The 23,160-nt window shown below is 34.1% G+C and overlaps 5 protein-coding genes across 6 annotated transcripts; 3 read left to right on the top strand and 2 right to left on the bottom strand.

Moving 5' to 3' along the window:
• Positions 1–1,416: 1,416 nt before the first annotated feature.
• Positions 1,417–3,527, top strand: LOC11406020 (aldehyde oxidase GLOX1). Its single transcript, XM_024773157.2, is given in 3 exon segments — positions 1,417–1,814; positions 1,913–2,069; positions 2,346–3,527. Coding segments are annotated over 3 exon segments (1,521 nt in total). The 5' UTR covers positions 1,417–1,615; the 3' UTR covers positions 3,511–3,527.
• A 2,003-nt stretch (positions 3,528–5,530) lies between these two features.
• Positions 5,531–7,198, top strand: LOC11407576 (probable xyloglucan endotransglucosylase/hydrolase protein 26). Its single transcript, XM_003630702.3, has 4 exons — positions 5,531–5,855; positions 6,103–6,203; positions 6,328–6,521; positions 6,628–7,198. The coding sequence occupies exons 1-4, from the start codon at positions 5,687–5,689 to the stop codon at positions 7,034–7,036; spliced, it is 873 nt and encodes a 290-aa protein (XP_003630750.2). The 5' UTR covers positions 5,531–5,686; the 3' UTR covers positions 7,037–7,198.
• A 63-nt stretch (positions 7,199–7,261) lies between these two features.
• On the bottom strand, positions 7,262–7,922 carry LOC11408104 (transmembrane protein 234 homolog). The gene has a single exon (XM_003630703.4). It carries the CDS (start codon positions 7,827–7,829, stop codon positions 7,428–7,430), a length of 402 nt encoding a protein of 133 aa, XP_003630751.1. The 5' UTR covers positions 7,830–7,922; the 3' UTR covers positions 7,262–7,427.
• Positions 7,923–8,713: 791 nt separating this feature from the next.
• LOC11412198 (casein kinase 1-like protein 3) lies at positions 8,714–15,123 on the top strand. Of its 2 annotated transcripts, XM_003630704.4 has the most exons (17): positions 8,714–8,912; positions 9,002–9,042; positions 9,192–9,261; positions 9,350–9,498; positions 9,595–9,690; positions 9,906–9,976; positions 10,126–10,187; positions 10,270–10,333; positions 10,436–10,520; positions 10,615–10,741; positions 11,484–11,566; positions 11,711–11,768; positions 12,064–12,176; positions 12,307–12,498; positions 12,602–13,405; positions 13,755–13,846; positions 13,948–15,123. In XM_003630704.4, exons 1-14 carry the CDS (start codon positions 8,837–8,839, stop codon positions 12,484–12,486), a joined length of 1,275 nt encoding a protein of 424 aa, XP_003630752.2. In that variant the 5' UTR covers positions 8,714–8,836; the 3' UTR covers positions 12,487–12,498; positions 12,602–13,405; positions 13,755–13,846; positions 13,948–15,123. The 2 variants fall into 2 exon arrangements, with proteins under 2 accessions (XP_003630752.2, XP_024629044.1); XM_024773276.2 differs by having other exon boundaries at positions 12,602–13,846.
• Positions 15,124–17,386: 2,263 nt separating this feature from the next.
• Positions 17,387–21,185, bottom strand: LOC11412377 (probable RNA methyltransferase At5g51130). The gene is made up of 8 exons (XM_003630706.4): positions 20,903–21,185; positions 20,706–20,820; positions 20,120–20,167; positions 19,317–19,590; positions 18,825–18,912; positions 18,554–18,619; positions 18,087–18,155; positions 17,387–17,961 (listed from the first exon to the last, which is right to left on the bottom strand). The coding sequence occupies exons 1-8, from the start codon at positions 21,032–21,034 to the stop codon at positions 17,872–17,874; spliced, it is 882 nt and encodes a 293-aa protein (XP_003630754.1). The 5' UTR covers positions 21,035–21,185; the 3' UTR covers positions 17,387–17,871.
• Between the last annotated feature and the right edge of the window lie 1,975 nt (positions 21,186–23,160).

Consider the following 23,160-nt stretch of genomic DNA (forward strand, 5'->3'; position numbering starts at 1 on the left):
AACTTTTCTGATGCAAAGAAGAAAAAAAAATTATCAAAATGATATATATAATATAACTCATAATTATAGTTTGTATCTAGTAACAACCAATTTAAGATACTTCTAACTATGTTAATGAAGTACAAAGACTTTCATAATTATAATGTTAAGACTCTTAATGAAGCACTTTTAACCAATTTATATGGTTTAATAAAACAGTTTCAAATAAATGGAATGGAGGAAAGCAGTGTCGCAATCACATCCAGGGAGGAGAAAAGTTTACCTGTTTTAGGAAAAAAAATTGAGGGTGACATGATTGTAATTTTTATGTTAAGGCAAGGGTAAAATAGTAATTTCCAGTAATTAATGGGTAGGCCATGGCCAGCCCCCTGTCCCCAAGTGGCTCCGGCTCCGCCACTGGTTGGAGTAGCTTTGCACATCTTGTGCTAGTTTTCTTATTTTAATAGAAATGATATTTGTACAACTATTTTGTGAAATTTTTTATGATAATGGATGAAAAAAATGCATTTTGAAGGCAAGACCCTACTGAAAATGGCCAACCAAATTCCTTGACATAGAATAGGTATCATCTATAAAAACTAATGGTTACTTTGCATCAATAGCATGTTTTGAAAAAGAAAAAAAAATACATCTTATAAACAATAGTTTGAAAATAAAATTTTATTAAAAAGTCTAAAGGATTTATATAATTTCATAAATATGCATGGCATCTCATCCTCATTCTTGCACAAGTTGCACTACTAGCATTATATATGTAATCATATCTTTATTGTTTTTTAATTCCTTTTTTTTAATAGCAATTGATGTAATACAGTCATATACATAATTATTATGACTCACATAATGTATTTTGGTAAAAATTTAAACATATTTTGCCACTTAACAAATGATGTCCCGAAAATGATTATTACACACACATTTGAAGTTGGATTTTTCTGTTTTTAGTACAACTCGCAAAATAGTCTTGGTGCTTTGCTATATTGTCGTCCATCCCTTAACAGTATAGCTCAACGGTTTCTAAGCGCGTCCCCACTAAAAAAAGGTCGAAACCATTTGCTATATTGGCAAATGCATAAATTTCTCTACCCTACGGCTATTAAAACCTATCAAGATACATTATTTTGATAGAACCTTTTTTAAAGAACAGACACCTTAAACAGAGGCTTGTAATTTACAAGCCTCGTTAAAGAGTGTCTGGGTCCAAAATCCTTCCTTTGTTTTAGGTTTCTCATCATCCACAATGACAAATTTTTACAAGGTTGTTTTCATTCTCGCTCTTTTGTTCCTTGCCGTGGATGCCAAACATAAAACTAAAAAGAAAATTAAAAAATCAAAAGATCATCACAAGATTTTTAAGAATAGCATATTCACAGTCCCATATGATAATGGTGATGATAATAATAACAACTACGGCGACAACAATTCACCGTTATATGATAATGGTGATGATGGTAATAACAACTACGGGGACAATGACGCTCCCACTTTTAAAGATCTTAAGCCTGTAGAAGAAGATATTCTTAAGCCTGTAGAAGAGGTGGCCAAAAAAGTTGATTTCGAATTAGCTTCTATTGGTCGTTGGGACCTAATTTCACCGGATTCTGGAGTATCGGCTATGCATATTAATTTGTTGCCTACAAATAAGATAATCATCATAGATGCTCTGATTTATCGTGTGTCAAGAATCAAATTTCCAGATGGGGTGCCATGTGTGCCATACAAAGAGTTGAGGACACAAGAAGATAAAGTTGATTGTTTTGCTCATTCAGCTGAATACGATATTGAAACAAATCAAGTTAGACCACTCAAGGTTTGTACCATCATTATTACTGTATATATTCTTACCATTTTCATTAACATGAAAAAAAAAAGAATTATAATAAATTTGCTAAATATCATTAGATGATCGGAGGAGATCCCTGGTGTTCCTCCGGCGGACTTGCACCTGACGGTACACTCGTGAGTACTGGTGGTTTCATGGAGGGGGAAAAATCAATCAGATACTATGGTGGCGGTTGCCAAAACTGTGAATGGAGAGAATATGACGGGACATTGTCTGAAAATAGATGGTATGCAACTCAACTATGAAATTTGTGATATATTTTCTCTTAATATATATGCCATTTGAAACAAAAGTGCTTTTGAATTACTGTTTAGAAGAACTTATAGAAATGGTTCATGGCATGTACATAAAATATTTTTACCATAAACTTTTAAGGACAGCTTATGAAAGTAAATTATGACTTATATGAAACGCTTATAGAAATAATTTATATAATAAAAGCTTAATTGATCAGATGTTTTATTCAAACAGTTGATCTAATTTGATTATAATGAATTAATAGGTATGGAACTCAACAACTTCTTCCAAATGGAGAATTCATGGTGATAGGAGGACGGAGATCATTTAGCTACGAATTCATCCCACAAGAAGGACAAAAAAGTGGAAAACCTAACCTTTTTCCATTCCTATACGAAACATCTGACTTAGACGAGAACAACTTGTACCCTTTTGTCCATCTTGTCCCAGACGGAAACCTCTTCATCTTTGCAAACAACCGTTCCCTCCTTTTGAACCCCACCACCAACAAAGTAGTACGTACCTTTCCTGTTTTACCTGGCGGCTCGCGTAACTACCCGGCCTCCGGTCAGTCGGCTCTCCTCCCAATAGACCTCAATGCTGAAACCACCAAGGCAGAAGTCATCGTTTGTGGCGGAAACCTCCATAATGCTTTCGTGTTAGCGGAACAAAAGAAAATATTCCTTCCAGCTCTTCAAGATTGCAATAGGTTAACAGTCACCGAACCTAACCCTAAATGGGATTCTGAAATGATGCCATCAAGGAGAACCATGGGAGATGCTCTTATCCTCCCAAATGGAGAACTATTGTTCATCAATGGTGCACAATACGGTACATCTGCATGGTGGGATGCTGACCAGCCAAATTACACACCTGTGTTGTATAATCCAGATAAGCCTAAGGGTTTGAGGTTTAAGGCGATGATGCCTACTCAAATTGCAAGAATGTATCATTCAACTTCGGCTGTGCTTCCTAATGGTAAGATTTGGGTTAGTGGAAGCAACACACATGAAACTTATAAAGATAATGATAAGTATCCAACTGAGACTAGAGTTGAAGCATTCTCTCCTCCTTATTTGGACGAGGCTTTTAATAAGTATAGGCCACAAATTAATCAAGGTGCAACTAAAAAAGAGTTAAAGTATGGAAATACATTTGAAACAAATTTTTCAGTGGAAGATGGGGCTGGGTTGACAGCTAATGATATAAAGGTGACAATGTATGCACCACCTTTCACTACTCATGGTTTCTCCATGGGTCAGAGGCTTATAATTCTCAAGATCGATGAGCTCGTTGCACAAGAACCTGGAAGTTACACCGTTAGGATGGCGGCGCCACCATCTGGGGCCATTGCTCCTCCAGGATACTACTTGCTCTTTGTTGTCCACCGTGGCATACCTAGCACAGGAACATGGGTGCGCATCGAGTAGAAGTAGAATAACCTCTATTTATCGGTCATTCATTATTATTATTCTTTTATCTTCTTTTTTGTAATTCTATTCATTTTTAAAGCAAATCTGTAAACTTGAAAAGATAAGAACATATTTTCAAGTGTGTTATTGGTTAACTATACAAAGAATGCTTATGAAAAAAAAACGTTCTTATATGATATATAGTTACACCTTTTAGATGAATAATCACTGCTCATTATTGTTCAATAGGTCTCTACTTATCAATTTGGACCTGACTGAATACTTGTAAAAATGTATTGATGTATATGAGTTTTATTGTATTTTGTATCCCATTCAAATCACCCACTTGCTTAAATGTGTGTTGTGAATCAATAATGATATTTGTATAACTATTGTGTGATACCTTTTGGAAATGACAACCTTCATTTTTTTTATTGGCCAAAAACAACAGAGAAAAGAAGAGATATAATAAGAACATAATGTAAGTAAGAAAGAGTTGTTCAAAAATTCTCACAAAATAGTTCTACAAATATTATTTGTTGTCGTGAACAATTACAATAAAAAATCTTTCAAGTATCTCAAAAATATGACAACTTATGAAAGTATTAAAACTCTTGATACGGTATACAAGGTGAATGATGAAAAAGGGTATACTTGAGACAACTTAAAGGTTTTTAAACTATACTTCCACCCATCAATTTTGTCCCTCCATAAAAACCAAAATAATAGGTTAGAGTATAGTTTATGGATCTTTTAATTGATTTTAATAGTTTAGAGACCAAATTGACGAGAGGGTTATAGTTTAAGGATTAAATTGACTATTTATTCAAACAACAATTGTGTTTAGAAAATTTTATCCACCCAACATCACTTCAATATACACATCAAAAATAATGTAATTTTTGTACAGCGGTGTCAACCAAAAATACCCAAATTATATAATTTTTTAAAGGGCAATTTATTTCTTATTTACCCATCAATACTATATAGGTAGAGTTATCCATGTTGAGTTGACACCAATTAAAATAATTTATTTTTTCCCTAACATAAATAGTAAAAGACAAATGAATAATTTTTATAAGTGTCAATTCAACCTATGTAACTCTTTCCATATTTGATTGATGGTTAATATAGTCATCACCTTTATAAAAACATGGAGAGTGAGAAAAGTTTCTCCCATATTCTTGTCTCATTGCACTACACCCTAAGGCTTTGTTTGGATCACAAAAGAAAGTGAGAGGAAAGATTGTTAAAGGAAAGAAAGTAAGAGGAAAGTGAATGGAAAGTGGGATGATTGTTTGAGTGTTTGGTATGAGTGAAAGTGAAAAGAAAGAAAGATGTATATTTTTTAAAGTGACAAAACTAACCCTATCCAAAGATGAAATACTACATTAGAATAAAAATATAAAATATGCTCTCATCAATAGAAATAAATAACTAACTTCCTCAAATAAATAAATAAATAAATAAATAAATAAAGAACCCTAACGTTTATTTATTTTTTTGAAAGAAAAGAAATAATGTTTATGATGGCGCATTGGTAATTTGGTCCGTTGGTAACTTGGTATTTTTCATAAGACTTACTAATTATAGATTAAAAAACAATGATTTTATGGGTATTTTTGTCTTTTCATGAAATAACATGTTCCATCTTCACTTTCTTTGCATAAGTGAGCAGAAAGCATTTTTACGTGGGTCCCAGTCTGAAACTTTCTTTCCTTGCATTTTTGTTGTTGTTCCAAACTAGAGAAAGTGGATCTTTCCATCAACTTTCCATCCCATCACAATCTTTCCTTATTCTTTCTTAGGAAACAAACACACCCTAATAGTCTCGTGCAAGAAATGATGTTCATGGGATCACCACACCAGCTTCCCATGAGCCTTACGCGCACGAATCAAAATACCCCCATGGATGAGAGGTAACTAGGTGCCAATTTTAAAAAATGAAATAACAAAATGGAACCAGACACTTGATGTACCCAATCAGGAGCCAACTTATTTATGAATCCTGAAATAAATTCTTTAGGCTCTCCGTTTTAGAAGTAATAATGTCATGACGATAAATCCCATGAAGAGGTCAATATAATACAGACCAATTAACTATATAAACACAACACCAAGGCAACCAATGATATATCGTCCAAGTTTTAACTTCATAAAAACCGCGTAGGTGAAAGTAATCATTCGAGTACACATGATCAAATTTGAAAAAATGTTGGTAGCTTTTTTTATCTGTGCATTGATGATAACCAACATAATCCAGGTGAATGCCAACTTTTCAAAAAGCATGTACCTCACCTGGGGTGCTCAACATGCATCAATTGTGGGTGAAGATCTTCACCTAGTCTTAGATAAAACCTCAGGTGAAAAAATTATATTTACCATGCATCAGTTTTGGTTTCAACAGGTTTCTGTATTCTAGTAAGATATAAGAGTTGTGAAATTAAAAAATTATTGTCCTTTTCAAAATGTTGCAATTGAACATTTGCAATCTGACTAAACATTATGCAAACTGCAGTAAAGTGACTAAACTGAGAGAAATGTATAATGTATTCATCAGTTTATTGGCTAATCTGGAAATATTACATGGTTGTTGCCTTTGAATTTCAGGATCAGCTGCTCGCTCAAAGAGATCTTTCTTATTTGGAAGTATTGAAATGTTAATAAAGCTGATACCTGGTAATTCCGCAGGAATAGTCACAGCCTACTATGTAAGTTCACTTGACCAACAAGAACTATAAACACAACCATAATCTCTTTTATAAATCACCCCCAAAAAGAGACAAAATTTAAATGTACTCCAGAACAGTAAAATCTAACATAAAATCCGCACAGTTATCTTCGACAGGAAGCCAACATGATGAGATAGATTTTGAGTTCTTAGGTAACAGTACAGGACAACCATACACAGTCAATACTAACCTATTTACACAAGGAAAAGGGAGCAGAGAGCAACAATTTCACCTCTGGTTTGACCCAACTGCTGATTTTCACAATTACACCATTCACTGGAATCCCACAGAAATTGTGTAAGTTATTCACTTCCTCATTAGCATAACAAAGAACTATAATGTTAATACCCATCTAAAATCTAATCGCCTGATCTATGTGATTATCATCACTCTTAATTCTCAGATGGTATGTTGATAGCATGCCAATACGGGTTTTCCGAAACTACGAACACGAAGGCATTGCTTATCCAAACAAGCAAGGAATGAGGGTTTATACAAGCCTATGGAATGCAGATAACTGGGCAACAAGAGGCGGACTCGTGAAAACCGATTGGAGCAAAGCACCATTCAAAGTAGGGTTTCATCATTTCAGAGCAAGAGCTTGCAAGTGGAATGGAGCAGCAAGCATTAATCAATGTGCCTCTAATGTCAAAGCAAATTGGTGGACATCTTCGGTATACAAACACCTTAGTTATGGAAAGATAAGGCAGTTGAATTGGGTGAAGAAGAATTTCATGACCTATGACTATTGCAAAGATTACAAAAGATTCAACGGACACATCCCTCATGAATGCTTCAAAACACAATTCTAATCCTAAATTCTAGTTCTAATTCTAATCTAAGCATTTGCCATAAATAGCCATTTCTTTGCAATTTGTCACAGTCTTGGTGATTTACTGATTTCATTCTTGTATTGAATTGAATCAAATTACTATTATCTTATAATAAATGAAATGATAATAAATTTCCATGAACACGATGCTAGTTGTACACTTCTATCATATTACTCAACTAAATACTCATTCACATCAAACATATGAACCCTAAGCTATGGATATATAATCTACTAACACTGACAAGCCGACACCTCACACCTGTAATAATTTGAAGAAAAAAAAATGACAAAATTGAATTTGAATTTCGTAAATCCAATTACACATAACATTTTACAATAAAAAAAAAATGAAACAGAAAGAAAGGAAGTTATGAATTGATACATAAGCAAATGCCGATGATGATGAGAGCGGTACCAAAGAAAGTGCGAGGGAGGTTGGATTGTTCACCAAGGAGAGTAGCAAAGAGAGCGGTGGAGGCGAAGGTGGTGGCGTTGGTGACGGGGACGGCGAGGGAGAGAGGAGCGTCAGAAAGAATGGAGAAGAAAGTGGCGGAAGCGGAGAGGTTGATGAGAAAGGGGATGGAGTATTGCCAGATCGAGAGAAGCTTAAGCCAGTTGCGTAGAGAGATTGAGATTTTTTGGGAGAGATTTGTTGAGGGAGGATGTGGTTGTTTGGAGGATTTGAGTGCTTCATCCCAGAGAAGTGCACCACGGCGCATGACAGCGTTTGTTGCGCCCCATACTATGCCTACTGCGATCATCTTCTCCATCTTTGCACCTCCAATTCTTCAGTTCTGCAGTCAAACTTAGAGGTGTATAATAAGATTGATTTTTAGATTCTTTAACAAAAAACAAAAAATTATTTTTGTGATAGAATTGTCCAAGTAATGTTAAATTTGGATGAATTGATCTATAATATATTGAATAAATTTTTATATTAATTAATGAATAAATCTAAAAATTCAATTTTTACTTGTAAATATGGACTAAAGAGAGTAAGTTTTACAATACAAAATCTTTTTTTTTTTTTGGGTCAAACAGTCTAATGCTATAAATTTAATAAATATCCAAATTCCAACCTTAGTTCTATTTATTACATGCAATATTTCTGTTAATTGATTTTTTTTTTTTAACGAGTTATATAAGACATATAATTTATCGGTGTACCTATCTCAATTGACAACTAGAGTTAAGTTGAACTCTTTTTTTATTTTCTTAGGGGAATTTGATTTTTTTTTTTATTGATTTAGGATTTAATCGGTTTTATTGATTTGGTTGGGACTTAATGGTCATGTGAAACAGTAGTTTTTTTTTTTTCATCGTTTTCCGACCCATCAAGGGTGAGCGACTAATCCGGCTCGTGAGTAGAGGTATGAACACTGGCAAAGCGTTGTTCCCCCTAGAAATTGAATCCGATATTTCCCAAATACGTCTTTGAAATGAGCTCCTTGCCACCGAAGTCCAAGCACTTGGTTAGTAGTTTTGTTTTTAACCTATGTGAAACACAATCAAGTAAGTTAACACTGAACACACACACACACGAGTGAAACAAAGGTTGTACAGTTACACAAGTCATCAAAGAGACAAAGTCCTCGTGAATACATAAAATGACGGAAATACCCTCCTATTGTGTATAAGGCCCGTGGGCTTCTCTTTGTCTCTACAGTATAATATACTCTGGTTTGTGGCTCTGGTTTCTCCTTCATTGTCCATTGCCGAAGGCGCACTCACAAGAAACCCTCTCTCTTGCAGTATATTCTGGAACCTTCTTCTAAACATGGAGCGCATCGTTGGCGGCAGCTACAAGCTCGGCCGCAAGATCGGAAGTGGATCCTTCGGTGAAATTTACCTCGGTGACTATCCTCTCTATTCCGTTCTTCTTTTCATTCACAACGATTCTTTCTTCTTATCACTCCTTTAACGTTTTCATTTCTCTCTGCAGCTACGCATATTGATACCTTCGAAATCGTCGCCGTTAAAATCGTAAGCTTCTGCTACGCTTTTCCTAATACCCACTCTCTAATTTGCATAATCCAATTTTACTTTTAATATATTATACAATTATCTATTATTTTACTAATTTGCTTCTTAATCCCACCTAAACTTAACGTTACATTGCTAATTCGGTGCAGGAGAATAGTAAAACAAAGCATCCACAATTGCTTTACGAGGCCAAGCTCTACAATATTCTTCAAGGAGGAAGTATGCATTTTGCAGCTTTTTTTATATTTTATTTTCTGTAATTTTTCATTGTTTTAGGGCGGTATTGAGATTTTTTATTTGTCGACAGGTGGCATTCCAGGCTTAAAATGGTTTGGCATAGATAGGGAGGATAACGTGCTTGCGATTGATTTACTTGGGCCTAGTCTTGAAGATCTTTTTGTTTACTGTGGAAGGAAGTTTTCGTTGAAGACTGTGTTAATGTTAGCTGATCAAATGGTATATGCTTACTGACTTGTATGTTTTTCACAAAACTATATGTTTATTCCATATATTTGATGCTAATTCCTTCAATTTCTCTCTCTTTTTGTGCAGATTACTAGAATAGAATATGTGCATTCCAAAGGATATTTGCATAGGGATATTAAACCCGATAACTTCCTCATGGGACTTGGTCGGAAAGCCAACCAGGTAACTATCTTGTTATTGCTAGCAGTTGAACTTGCCCGTCAATCAACTATTTATTATGGTCTCACTTGTGTGTGTAATTATGTTGTTTTTGTCGCAACAACAACAACCAAGCCTTATCCCACTTAGCGGGGTCGGCTACTTGGATCAAATTACACCAAGTTCTATCATAAACCATATTTTGGTCCAACTCATTAATTTATTTCTGTTCTTGTCAGGTTTACATAATTGATTTTGGGCTAGCAAAACGGTATCGGGAATCTACAACCAATCGCCACATCCCTTACAGGTAGTTCTACAATGTCCAGTTTTAGTTCATTCTTTTATTTTTGTTTTCATTTTCAACATTTATATCTTGTAAATTGCACTCATCTGACAATGAATTATTTTCACATTCCCACCACCTTAGTTTTTGTGACTAACAAATGTAACCCACAGGGAGAACAAAAGCTTAACAGGGACTGCTCGATATGCAAGTTGCAATACTCATCTTGGGATTGGTAAGTCTTAAGTTAGAAGAATATATTAACCTTTCAACTTGAATAAATGTTTACACATTCTCATTCACTATATATTTTTTAGAGCAAAGTAGACGGGATGATTTGGAATCACTAGGATATGTACTTCTGTACTTCCTTAGAGGAAGGTATGCCATTCCGAACTATTTTGTCCAGAACCCGTTGTTTCTCAAGACAACAATGACATGTCCTAACTTTTAAGTTTTAAATTTGCAACTATTTTTGTTTAGCCTTCCTTGGCAAGGTCTAAGGGCTGCAACAAAGAAACAGAAGTATGAAAAAATATGTCAGAAGAAGGTATCAACTCCTATCGAGGTTAGTATGCATTTATGTGTGCTGTGAAGCACCCCCTCTCCCCTGAATAAAGTAAAATAACTGGCATACTAATTTTTTTTCCCCTTTCCAAAAGGTACTATGCAAATCTCATCCAGTAGAGTTTGCTTCATACTTCCATTACTGCCACTCATTGACATTTGATCAGCGGCCTGATTATGGATTCTTGAAGCGCTTATTTAGAGACCTATTTGCTCGTGAAGGTGATTGTGTTTTCATTTTTCAAATAATATAAAAAACGAATTGAACCATATCGTTTGATTGCTTTTGCAATTTTTTCTTGGGGGCATGGACATTATTATCGACTTTTATAACCACAAATTTGTCGAATACACCCAAAGGTATACCTTGCTAACTTACATGTGCGAAATAATGAGTAGGTGTTAGCTAGCAAGTTATAACTAAAAATTTCACACACCTGAAGACGTAACTTGCTAACTTATCTGCCAATATTTTAAGGGTCATGCTAACTTGTGCCCTAAGGGCACAAGTTAAGAAACTAAAAAAGGAAATAATAAATAAATTTTGTATTGAAATTATAAATTATTAAACTTTTACAACATTAAATACACAAGTTCCAAGAAAAACTTCTATCTTTAGCTTTTGAACTTATGCCTTAAGGGCACAAGTTAGCATTTCCCATATTTTAATTATATGGGTATAAAATGTTTTGATTTTGGTAACTGAAAACCTATGATTGGCTAAATTTAAGGAATAGTATTTTAGAGGAATAAAAAAATATCCTTCTTGATTTCAAAGAGGTCATGTGGCAAGGACATTGAGAGGAGGTTAGATTAGGAGAAGTCCTCATTTTCTCTAGAATGAGGACTCAAATTTAATACATAGTTGTTAATTATTTTAACACATGCATGGTTTTCCTCCCTCTGATCTTCGCTACACCAAATATAACTTTTCCTCCCTCTGTTTTTCCTATATGTATGTCAGGCCATGAATTTGATTTCGTTTTTGATTGGACCATTTTAAAGTATCAGCAATCACAGAAGAATTTAGTTCAGCCTTCCTTATCTGTGAGTATATTTGATTTTTAGTCTCCGTGCATACATCTTTGAGCCTTCCTTGTCATTTATTTTGTGGGACTGAGGGGTTACTAATGGTTTTGCAACTTGAATCTTCCCTTGCTTCTGATAATATTAAAATTGTCTTTACCACAGCCAGTTCCTGGTGCAAGTAACCGTCATGCAGTCGCAATGGATGTTGACAATCATCAAGGTTTGTGTGCAGTGTCTTAAATAGGTTATGTCATTTTATAAATTATAGATGTTTCTTATCAAGAAATAATAACTTCTGTTGGTCGCTAGAAAAAATCATTATAAAAGCAACAAAATTAAGTTTTGTTGACAACCTGCAAGGTTGGCTGAATCGGATCCTTTTGCATCTTAGTATTGTCTTAGAAGATGGATGGAATGACATTTAGTTTTCTACTTTATGAAATATCTTTTTTTTTTTTTAAAACAAAATATCTTGTTTGTCATGACCTAATTGTCAGATTTTCATGCATATCCAGGGCATGGGGAAGAGCGAATTAGATCAGGAAATGCTACTGGTTCTGGTGTTAAAGTTCAGTTTAAATCACCAGCCGGTAGAAACTTGAGTTCTGACAATCCTCGTGACAAGAATGTAAGTCATCTTGCCTTAATAAACTCATTCTTCCTGTGATGCAACATTGAAGTTACTGTTCAGAGATCGCACAAACATTATGTCTAAAACTGAGTAGATCGGTATTTAGTAATTATTCTCTTTTTGGTAGATTTTTGGAGAAGCAAATATGGCCTCTGCTTCTTATTCCCCTGCTGGTACTTCAAAAAGGAACCCCTTAAACCCTGCCTTGTCTGCTGAACCTTCCAACACTGGACATGGGCAAGCCAGTAAAATTGGACCTTCAAGTAGCTGGATGTCATCTCTGCAGCGCATATCTTCTTCCAAATGAATGTCAAGCATGGTAATTTTCTGGTTCATGCTGTTTATTTTTTTAGAAAAACTCCTGGTTCTTGCTGCTGTGAGTTTTGTAACTACACTTATCCTTATTTATTTGTATTTTGTAGTATTTCTATTTCCAGGCTTGAATCGTATGAAAATTCCCAGAAGAATAGATATGTGAAGCTGCACACGTGGTTGGATCGCATCTTTCCCAGAGTGTTTGGTCAAGAATATTAAAGTGGTGTATTCATGGACATGGAGACTGTGACCGTGCTGGAAGTTTGGCAAATTGCATAGCTCCTATTTGAGGCGTCTACGCATTGCTTCTTTCCTTAGGTGACTGACTACAAAAAATTGCGAAGTATGAAATACAGACTATCCAGGCTTGGGTCCCGGTGCTGTACATAGATGTCAAATGTGGCACACAGCATTGTGTATTCGCGTTTCATGTAACATTAGTGTGTGAAGGAGCCCCTTTTCCTGTTATGTTACTTGATGATCATTATCCATGTGCCATATGATAAGTGCCAACACAGCTTGGTTTAAATATTTTGAATTGATTGACAATATTATTAATTGCAAATGTATTTATAGTTTTTTTTTTAGAGGATCTTTTTAAAAAAAAATATCTAATCACAGTTTTTGATAGTCTTTGTTCCTCCTTTTACTTGTTCATGTTTGCTGTCTAAATAAGGAACAGTACACTTGCACTTTTACAGCTGGCGTAATTTATTAGAATAAGAGAGATCCAAACTGAAGGAGTTTCACAATATCAATTGTTCTCATTTAGACTAATTTTCTTTAATCACATCATCTGTCTTTCATGATGGTAAGTTGCATTTTTTCTTGTTACTTACCAGGTTAGAAATTACACTGGCAATTATGGTTGAAAGGTCACTGAAATAATGGTTTCTTGTGAGGTATTGAAGGTAGTTCTTGGTGGCATCAATGCCACACTCACATGATATCATGATTGTCTTTTATTTGGGTGATGGGATGACTTAATTATCAAGATCTGTATCTCATCATTTAGAAGACATCATTTTGGTTTAAAAACTTGGAAGTTTTTATTAAAAGAAATAAAAACCTGTCCTGCCTATGTCAAAATTTCTATTGATAAGTTCTGCTTCAGATTGTCTTTAATCTTATCAAGTTGGTTTATGTTTTTTTCAAATATAATTCTGATGCTGGTTAAGTACTTTATGTTTTTATCAACATGTTTTAAGTGTTCTATTTTACTATAACACTGATGCTGAACAAGCACTTCTTTACTTGTAGGTAGCAAAATTTGACACTTGCCCAGGTTAATTTGTGATGTCATTGTAGGGATGAAAGTGTAGATTCTAGTTTTGTTTCATGTGTGATTCAAGGTTTGTATAAACTGATGTATATTTTCATTTTCTTGTGATAACTAACTTGTACAACAAATTTGGTGATGCTCAGCTATCAGTCCATACTTTTACTGTTGCAGGGCTTCCTTTTCCACCGAATACTGAAGGATGAAAAATGTCAGAAATTTGCCTTCTATGGATGCCACTATCTAAGGAACATACCCATGATGCTGCTGCTTCTGACGAATAAGTCAGCGTAAGCATTCTGGATGAGAATAGGCCAAGGAAATATTAATATTGGTATAACTGAGATTATGAGTTAATATGACTTCAATGGTTGTGCGAAAGTAGTCATTGATTTCAATTGGAGAGAAAGGACCTAGTTATGTTGCTTCAGTGTAAGATTCTTGGATTCTTTCTGGCTCAAATGTTAATCATTTGGATTGCAGCAGCAATTGATAAGTGGGGAATGACTTGATTTGTTTTTACTGGTTGCAATAGCGTGCAAAGTATCCCCTATCTGAAAAATTTGTAAAATTCTTTGTGCTGATATAAGCTGTCCATCCGATACCTTTGATAGTGGGGGCCAAAACATTGAATTCACATTTTATCAATTTCCAATTGATGGTTCCACAATCCCATATCCCTGCATATGGACGGACACACATTATATTGTGATCTCGAAGTGTTTTGAATCTGTTGGAGAAGTTGAAGGTTGGTCTCATGGAGTATGATGAGCTTTGGATATTTGATGTCTGTTTGCTTGAGAAAGTCTTGCAGTTCGGATTTTTCAAATTTCTTCAGAACTATTTCCACATGGTGTGACAAGCTTGAACATGAGTTGCCTATGATATGAATGTTGGTTCGACAAGGTCTTATGGATAGCATATATTTTTCCATTATTCAATCCTTGAGGTTACGAAAAGACATGATCTCTGATCAGTGTTTTGTGCTGGTCTGGATGGGTCTAAAAAAATAAATTAAAGTGCAGACCTCTCAAGATAGCCTCCCGAGCAAGATTTTATTATTCTCAAACCATTCCACATCCGTACGTTTGGAGGCATTTGGCACCTAGGGTTGTTTTCACCAATATTTATTCAAAAAATGACAAAAAAAAAAGTTACGAGTGATACTGATGGCATTATGATACTGGAATACAACGACTGTAAAAGATAGAAAAGTAATTTAAATTACCAAAAGACGTCAATCAGTGCCTCTTGAAACGTATGGTCAAAGTAAATGCTAATATAAATTTTGCGTGTATGTTAATGTTTGTGAATCGTTACTCTGCACCTTTAAGATTCCATTTTTACCAATCTGTCTTAAATTACTATAATGCTGTGGAGTAGAGTTGAGATGAGTCTTAAGGCTTGTCAAAGTTGGTTCATAGAGAATTAAATATCTTTGCGAGTTTTAGAAGACCTTGAGAATTAAATTCATGAAAACGGATTACGGATAGTTGATGCTGATTTTTTTATTTTTTTTATTTTAAGACAAGTTAGATATCGAATTTATTCACATTCTCTTCTGGATTGTCATAGTGGCGTAGACTTGAGACATTGAAATATGCTTCTTTCTAGATCTTAGGTTCGAATTCTCCTAATGCTAACAATTTCCATGTGAATTTTGATATGGCTTCAATTAAGCCCCCGCTAGTAGACGTGGAATTTTCCCTCGATTAATCAGTCATTTGAACCGGATAAATTTTTTTTAGACCGGAAACTGAGTTTTTAAAAAAATAAAGATCTGGGCGCTGGTCTTGATGATGTAGGAAGGAATTTCTAGGACAGTTCTTTCATCCACAGGAAGCTATTTCCTTTCCATCGGTACTAAGCAGTGAAAACATTTTAATTGGAAAGAAAGAAAGAAAGCGAAAACCATCAAATTGAAAAAGATTCTCAAACTTATATTTAATAAAAAAAAGTGAAGAAACATAAAGAAGAAAATCAATAAAATCATAGTGGGAGAACAGGTAAAATAAATATTATCAACCATTGGTTAACACATTTAAGTAGATATTAGAAGTAGATCATAACAAATCACAAGTTTGTTGAAATAACAATACGTGATTGTCTCACTTATACTCAAATTAGAAGAGCTAAATTCGTAAAGTTCTATGGATATTTTAAGTATTAATATTTATTGGATACTGGTTCACTCTCTTTAAGAGCTTGAGAATTCTCACTACTTCAGTCAACACAACCGCTGGTTCCTTGGTATCAACTCCAACCATTGAAGCTAACAGTTCAATTTTGTTCTTTGCTTTTCCATCATGCAGCACCTCATCCAAACTCGAGTCATCATCAGATGCATCACCATCTACCTCGCTTGACGAGTCGGAGTCTGAGTAGTTCTCAAAAGAATGTTCCTCATGAGTAGGGACATCAGAATATCCTTCACCTGGTACAAAGAATACAGAATTACATCTGTTAGTGTTGCCTTTTGTATTCTCTAGCACATTGAAATTCATGGGGTAGATGTTGTATTGTTCTTGTTTAGCAAAGGTTTGCAGTTGCTGCAGTTCCTTTGAGTTTTCTCTGACATCCATTGTTGATGTTGAATGAGGAGGAACATTACACAAAGGTGTTTATATATACGAGGATTGAGTGCAGTACTGGTCCTGAAATGTCATAATGAGGACCGTTATAAAACGAAGAAAACGTAGAAAGCAAAAGTTATGAGGTAATTATGATAATAATTCAATTGGACCCTGGTTTTGGAAATTTGAGTAAGGTCGCATCCTTCTTTTGAAGTGTTATTATGGCCCCATGACACTGCTGTTTTACTATATTTGACTTCTGTGGTTTTGCACCCTATATTATATTCTTCTTGCAAGTTATTGATATATGTTGCAAACTTCAAAGTAGTTTGATTCAAGTGATATACCCTATATTAATTTGGTAGTAAAATTCACATTTGCACACAAAAATCTCAAGGAAAAAGTCACTATCAATTTTTAATGTAATTTTATTTTTTTTTTCCCCATCAATTGTATTTCTACTTATTAATATGTGCATCACTCCGACTTTTTTTATTTTTATTTTTAGATTTTGTGTTTTTATGATAATTAGCATATATCAATGTCATTAACTTTCCTTTTATTTATGATCTTTTCCTTAAGGTTATATTGAAAAGATAAAACAATTTATTTTGAAACGGATGAAGTATTAGTTGAGACATAATGTTTTGAGAAGATGACAGAAGAGGAGAGGGAAAATATCATTACCATCCATTCACCTAGAGTAAACCATGAAGGTCTAGTTATACAAACGCAGGGACAGACACAATTGGGTGCATGCATTTGAAAGATGTTTATTGAGTCTGTGTAATAGTGAAATAGCACTTTCCAAGTCTAGAACCACCATAAAGTGGGGGAACAAGATAGTAGATTTTCATTTACTAATTATTATTAGTACATGAGACCAAAAGAAAAAGCATCTAAAAAAGGCAGGACCATCAACAAAAATCGAATCTGTCCCTTCGACTATAATAACAAGAATAGTAAGTAAACTGAAACTACATATATAAAGTAAATCAAAGAGAAGAAAATATTAAGTAAAATCAAAAATAAATAAACAATTCAAATAATAATTTCATGCTCTTCCTTTCCATCAATTCAAATGAAACCTAATATCTTTCCATCCCTAGATACTAACGTAGTATCAAGGTAAAACAACTTTGGATTTGGTTGAGCATTATATAACTGCTTTCACTCATTGACACCAACCACCAAATAGACATGATACTTAAGTTAGCAGAAAACAAGTCAACTCATTGCTGGCCATTGGCCAGTATTAAACTATTGGTTACACATGCATGTCATAGGGTATAACCGTATATATTACATTTCTCTTGGTGAATCCACGGCAAAACACACAAGACATAATTTGTAATTTCATTCAACCAAAAATTTGCTTCCATACATGCCAGTCATCCTCTTGAGCAGCAGCTTCATTGCATGCAAGCTTGGGGTCTATTAGTAACCGATCTCAATCTCAATATATAACAGGCACTTCTCTACCGGGAAGAATCACATTCACTCATCATATGTCTTTCAGCATACGTTATTTCTGAAAAATCAAAATTGGTCTATTGAAACCAGTCGTGCTGCCTGTCAAATCTGAAGTGATTGCTTCTACTGTTCTAAATCCAATCTACAAGTAAGTTAACTATCATCCATTAGCATTTGAATGAAATTGTAATAAATTAGCAAAACAAAAGGAATACTTATTAATAGAACAAACTTCAAAATATAATTCCTGAAGTATTTAATACATACCTTATCTAGCAGTATTTCCTGAAACTCTTCAGGTCGAAACTTAATATTACGGTAGTTGGCAGCAGTGATCTGCATAATGGGGAAAAAATGACTCAATACAGCCCTACCTTATATTTCGTAAATAATTATGAAAAAAATTAAAAAACAAAGTTCAAGTATTAGCATATTGATAATGCATAAATTGCTCAACCAACATAAAATGAAATTATAGAAGAAAACATATATCCATTTAAAAGGTAAGATTTGCTTTGTTCAAAAGCAAATCCCTAAACAAAATAGGTTCAAATTTCACGAAATTGATTACATAACCACACCATGAACAACATTTACAAAACAAACGAATCCAAGATAGCTGAATAAAGTAAACTCAGTAAGCTCGCCATATCATGTAAAGGTTTCCACATCTCAGTACACCCTTTGAGCTAAAAAATCAATAATCACAGAAAAGAAGGCAAGCTAATTGTTACCTCTGAGGCATTACGGTTGCTTTCATACGACTTCCATGGCTGAGGTTCCAACACAAAAATGCCACCCTGTTCAGAAGAAAGATTACATTGTAAGAAAAGGAATATATTTAGCTAATTGTTACCACTAGAGAATACATGCAATGTTAAATCAGTCAAGTTTGAACAGGTCTCATATCATGGCCTTTTCTTTTTTCAACTGAACTTTTATATTACGTGGTTAAGACCTAAGAGAAGGAAAAAAAACCATAGGATGGTAGGAGATGATACTTACTGGTCGGAGCAGCTTCCAAGTTTCCGCAAATAATGTAATTAAGCCATCATCCCCCCAATTTAGATGTATCCATTTTGATACACTAAGACTGCAGATAATAGTTAGTATATAAAGAAAGGGTAAGTCACATGACACTTAAGAATTTCTTTCTGTCTGCAGCTTAGTAATTGAAAAAGAAGTAAATGCTGGGTGAACATAAAGGCAGTTGCGCTCATGTTTAACAATGAAAAACTACAACAAGATAACCAATTGGGATATAAACTATCTAGCAGAAATAAACCCAAAAAATGGGCCAGAAATGGCCCAAGAAGAACGTAAAGATAATCAAAGACAAACACTTTTGAACAATGGGCCAGAAAGGGACCAAAATAACATAAAGATAATAAAGACAAACAAAAGGAATGCCAATTTCTGCCTTCCTCCCCTCAAGAGCTTAATGCCCCCAAAGAAAAGGTTCTACTTAGTGAAGCAGAAAAGGCAAAACCAACTCACCAAAGAATAGTATCATAGTGCTTTCCTGGTGGGTGCCGACAGTGAACAAAATTTTCTCGTTCAAAAGAAACAATATTGACCAGATCAATTTGCTTCAAAGAAGAAGGCTCTTTTGAAATCTCTTTTGTATTAACATTTGATGATACAGTGGCACTGTTCTCTGAATGGTCTGTATGGCTGTTGTCCTTGAGTTTGGAGACCTTTGAAGGTTTATTCCTGGCAGATTTCAATCTATCGGTTTTTCTCAAATTCCAATTTGCATCTTCCACTCGATCTAGCATAACACAGAAAAGCAAAAGAATAAACAATTGAAACTAAACAATTTGGGATTTTAAAAATGAGGACCAACTCTGTTGCCAAATTACTAGCAGTATTAAAAGAATTGAAAACTACATATTCTGATAAGCATCCAATAGGGTTCAAGAGTCGGAACAAATAAGTGTGCATCTTAAATATGAGATGAAGTGTTTTTTGAGGTTGAGTGTGTCAATCTACCCTGATTTTTCGCATAGTATAATGCATACTAGCCACCTGTTCATACAGCTTTGTAGTATTACAGCTTACAAGGAGACTTTGCTAATAGCATGAGTTGGTTTAAGTAACATATAGCTAGTTATTGTTCTTCGGCATTTTAAAGATTCATTTGCAAATTTAATGTCTCATTTTGAGCACACAAATCAGAAATATGTTACCTTTAGCACATATATAGGCCTCATCAGACAGTAACATAAAAAGAGAGAAGCTAACTTTTAAATTGAAGAATACCCTTCTGCAATAGAGATCAGAGTAGATATGAATCTTACCAGAATCAATGTCGATTCCAAGAATGCTCCGGCAGTTAAACTTCAGTGCTGTTGGGAGAGAGGTAAATCGAGATCATCATGATAGAAATTACATTTGACATGAAAATTATTACATAGGAATTAAGATTTATTTCTTTTAGAGCTTTGCAATTAAATAGAACTATAAGATTAATACATAATGTAATTTCTCTATAACATAAGGAGAACGGTTCTGCGGTAGCGAGAATTGATTTTGTATAATTGGTTCTAGCTAAAAGTGAGTTGAATGTATAAAGTGATCTGTGTTTGGATGTATTTAGGTAAAAGTGAACTAAACAATAAATTCACGGCTAAAATCAGTAGTAGAAGCCAATAACTACACACTCTAGATTCAACTTGAATCAATTCTACAAGCAAAATTAAATTTATTTTAAAACATCCAAACATGTCAAAATCAATTATACTCTTTTAGAATCAATTTTAGCCCTACCAAAATTGAAACCAAACATACACTAAGAGAATCAATAAAATCAACCCAATCATGCATGAAAATTAGACATTACTAGGATAACATTGTAGAACTTCGTAACATGGTTAAAAAAAATACCAATTTGTATGGTGATTATCCCACTGTTGCAACCAATATCAAGACAATCCTTCCCTTGAAACCATTCCTTTTTGAACACTTTCAACCGAGGGTCTTCATCCACACCTTCAGCAATCTGAAACCACATTGATTCATTCATGTAAAGTTTGAAGCTTTTGATTAAAAGAGCAAAAGGGGTGAATAGAAAAGATTATTACTCGATAGTTGTAATAACTCTTGTAGTTTCCGTATGGGAAAACTTGTTGTCGCTTTTTATTGTTGTTGTTGTTCTTGTGATTTTCCTTTAGGGTTTCAACTTGTTCGCGCTTTCTTCCATTTTTCGCATCCATCTTTCAATCAACAATCTAACTTAACTGGAGGAATCTATGTTATGAGGTTAGAGTTAGGGTTTCAGCAAAGCTTGAGCAGCAAGAGGAACAAGGAACCAGTTCCAAACAGTGTGTATCCTAAAACCCTTTTTGTGTTTTTTTTTCTTACTTAACGCTGCGTTTGGAACGACGGAAACATATGAGAAAGAAAAAGATGCGAGAGATAAAATTATTGTGAGGCCCACGCTTTTTGCACTTTTACCGCTGAAGTTGATGGTTTGTTTCACTGAATGTAAGAAGAGAATTGTTGTTCCCACATTTGGTTTGACTATGTCACACGAGTAAATTACTCAAATGCCTCTCGGCAGTTAACTGCTGAATGGTTGCAGTTAACTTCCGAGGAAAACTTCGGCAGTAAACTACCAAGGAAAACTGAAAACTTCGGCGGTTAACTGCCGAGGAAACCTCAAATCGGTTTTTTTTTTTTTTTTTAATTCTTTGAGAATATTCCGCGGTCATTTTTGATTGATTTTTCTTAATAATTCATTTTTAATTTTAATGATTTGCCTTCCTTATTTATTTTAATTGTATTACTCCTTTAAATCTTTTTTTTTTGTTATAACTGCTTTGATCTTCAACAATAGTGAATATTTTATTTCCAAAGAACTTTCACGGAATTTTCTTCTTTTATTTCCTTTTTACGGAAATATTCACAATTATTTTAATTGTATTACTCATTTGATCTTCTTCTTTTTTTGCCTATTTTATTTCCAAAGAACTTTCACGAAATTTTCTTCTTTTATTTCCTTTTTCTTTGTTTTAGGCTTAACATTTAAGTTCTCAAAAAACATTTCAATAAGTGTAAAAATTAAGTATTTGAATATTGTTTTGCAAATTACTTAAATAAAAAAAAATCTTTGTACACAATTATTTTAATGTAGAAAATATAACAACATATTATACCTTAAAAAAAATCGTTGTATTTTAACGATTTTTTTATTGTTATTTGTATTTAAGTAATGTGCAAAATAATATTCAAATGCTTAATTTTTACACTGATTTAAATGTTATTCTTATTAAGATATACACACATAAGTATAATACTGCAATTGTTTAAAACGTACCAAAATAATGATTGAAACATTCAAAATCAATAAATATTATTAAAGATAATTTATGGTTTTTGTCAAAAAAAAAAAAAAAGGTTTGTTATTAATGACAATTTATGGATTTCGTCAAAAAAAAAAAAAAACAGGTTTGAGGTTTCCTCGGCAGTTAACTGCCAAAGTTTTCAGTTTTCCTCGATAGTTTACTGCCGAAGTTTTCCTCGGTAGTTAACTGCAGCCGTATTTCTAAAACTTCGGCAGTTAAGTGCCGAGAGGTATTTGAGTAATTTACTCGTGTGGCACAGCCAAACCAAAAGTGGGAACATCAATTCTCATCTAAGATTGAGTATAAAGATTCATGGAGCCAGAAGGTTGTGGCTTCACAAGCATGCGGTGGAAATCATAATCATGTTGCAGATAGAAAATAAACCAGTCATTACTGAATTATATTTGGATGAAAAAAAGTCATTCGATCAAAATTTTTAAATATTCGCGGTTTAGTTGATTTGATGACTTCTAAGAATAAATATCATCATATCAATTTTATGCGGTTTAGTTTGAATGGATTTATAAATATTTAAATTTAATTTTTGTAACGAGTATTCATATTAATCATTCAATGTTGGATTCATAGGGATATAAAATCAAGTAATGTTATGTTGTATTCAAATTTCAATGCTAAGCTTGGTGACTTTGGATTAGCAAGAATGATGATGGATCATGGAAAAGGGTCACAAACAACAATTTTAGCAGGAACAATAGGAGGATATCTGCCTTCTGAATCTGCTACAAGAGGCAAGGCTAGCAGAGTCTGATGTGTACCGTTTTCGTGCTGCTGCTTTGGAGATAGCAAGCATGTGCAAGAAAACCAATTTGAGTAAAAGCTAGCGAAGAACAAGTGCTTTTGGTAGAATGGGTTTGAGAACTCTATGGTATGAGTAATCTAATAGAAGCAGCTGATTCAAGGCCGTGTGAAGATTTTGATGAAAATGAAATGGGAAGGTTGATGATTATTGGCCTATGGTCATGGTGTGCTCCTCC

This window comes from Medicago truncatula, chromosome 8, assembly GCF_003473485.1.
Source record: "Medicago truncatula cultivar Jemalong A17 chromosome 8, MtrunA17r5.0-ANR, whole genome shotgun sequence".
NCBI lineage: Eukaryota > Viridiplantae > Streptophyta > Magnoliopsida > Fabales > Fabaceae > Medicago > Medicago truncatula.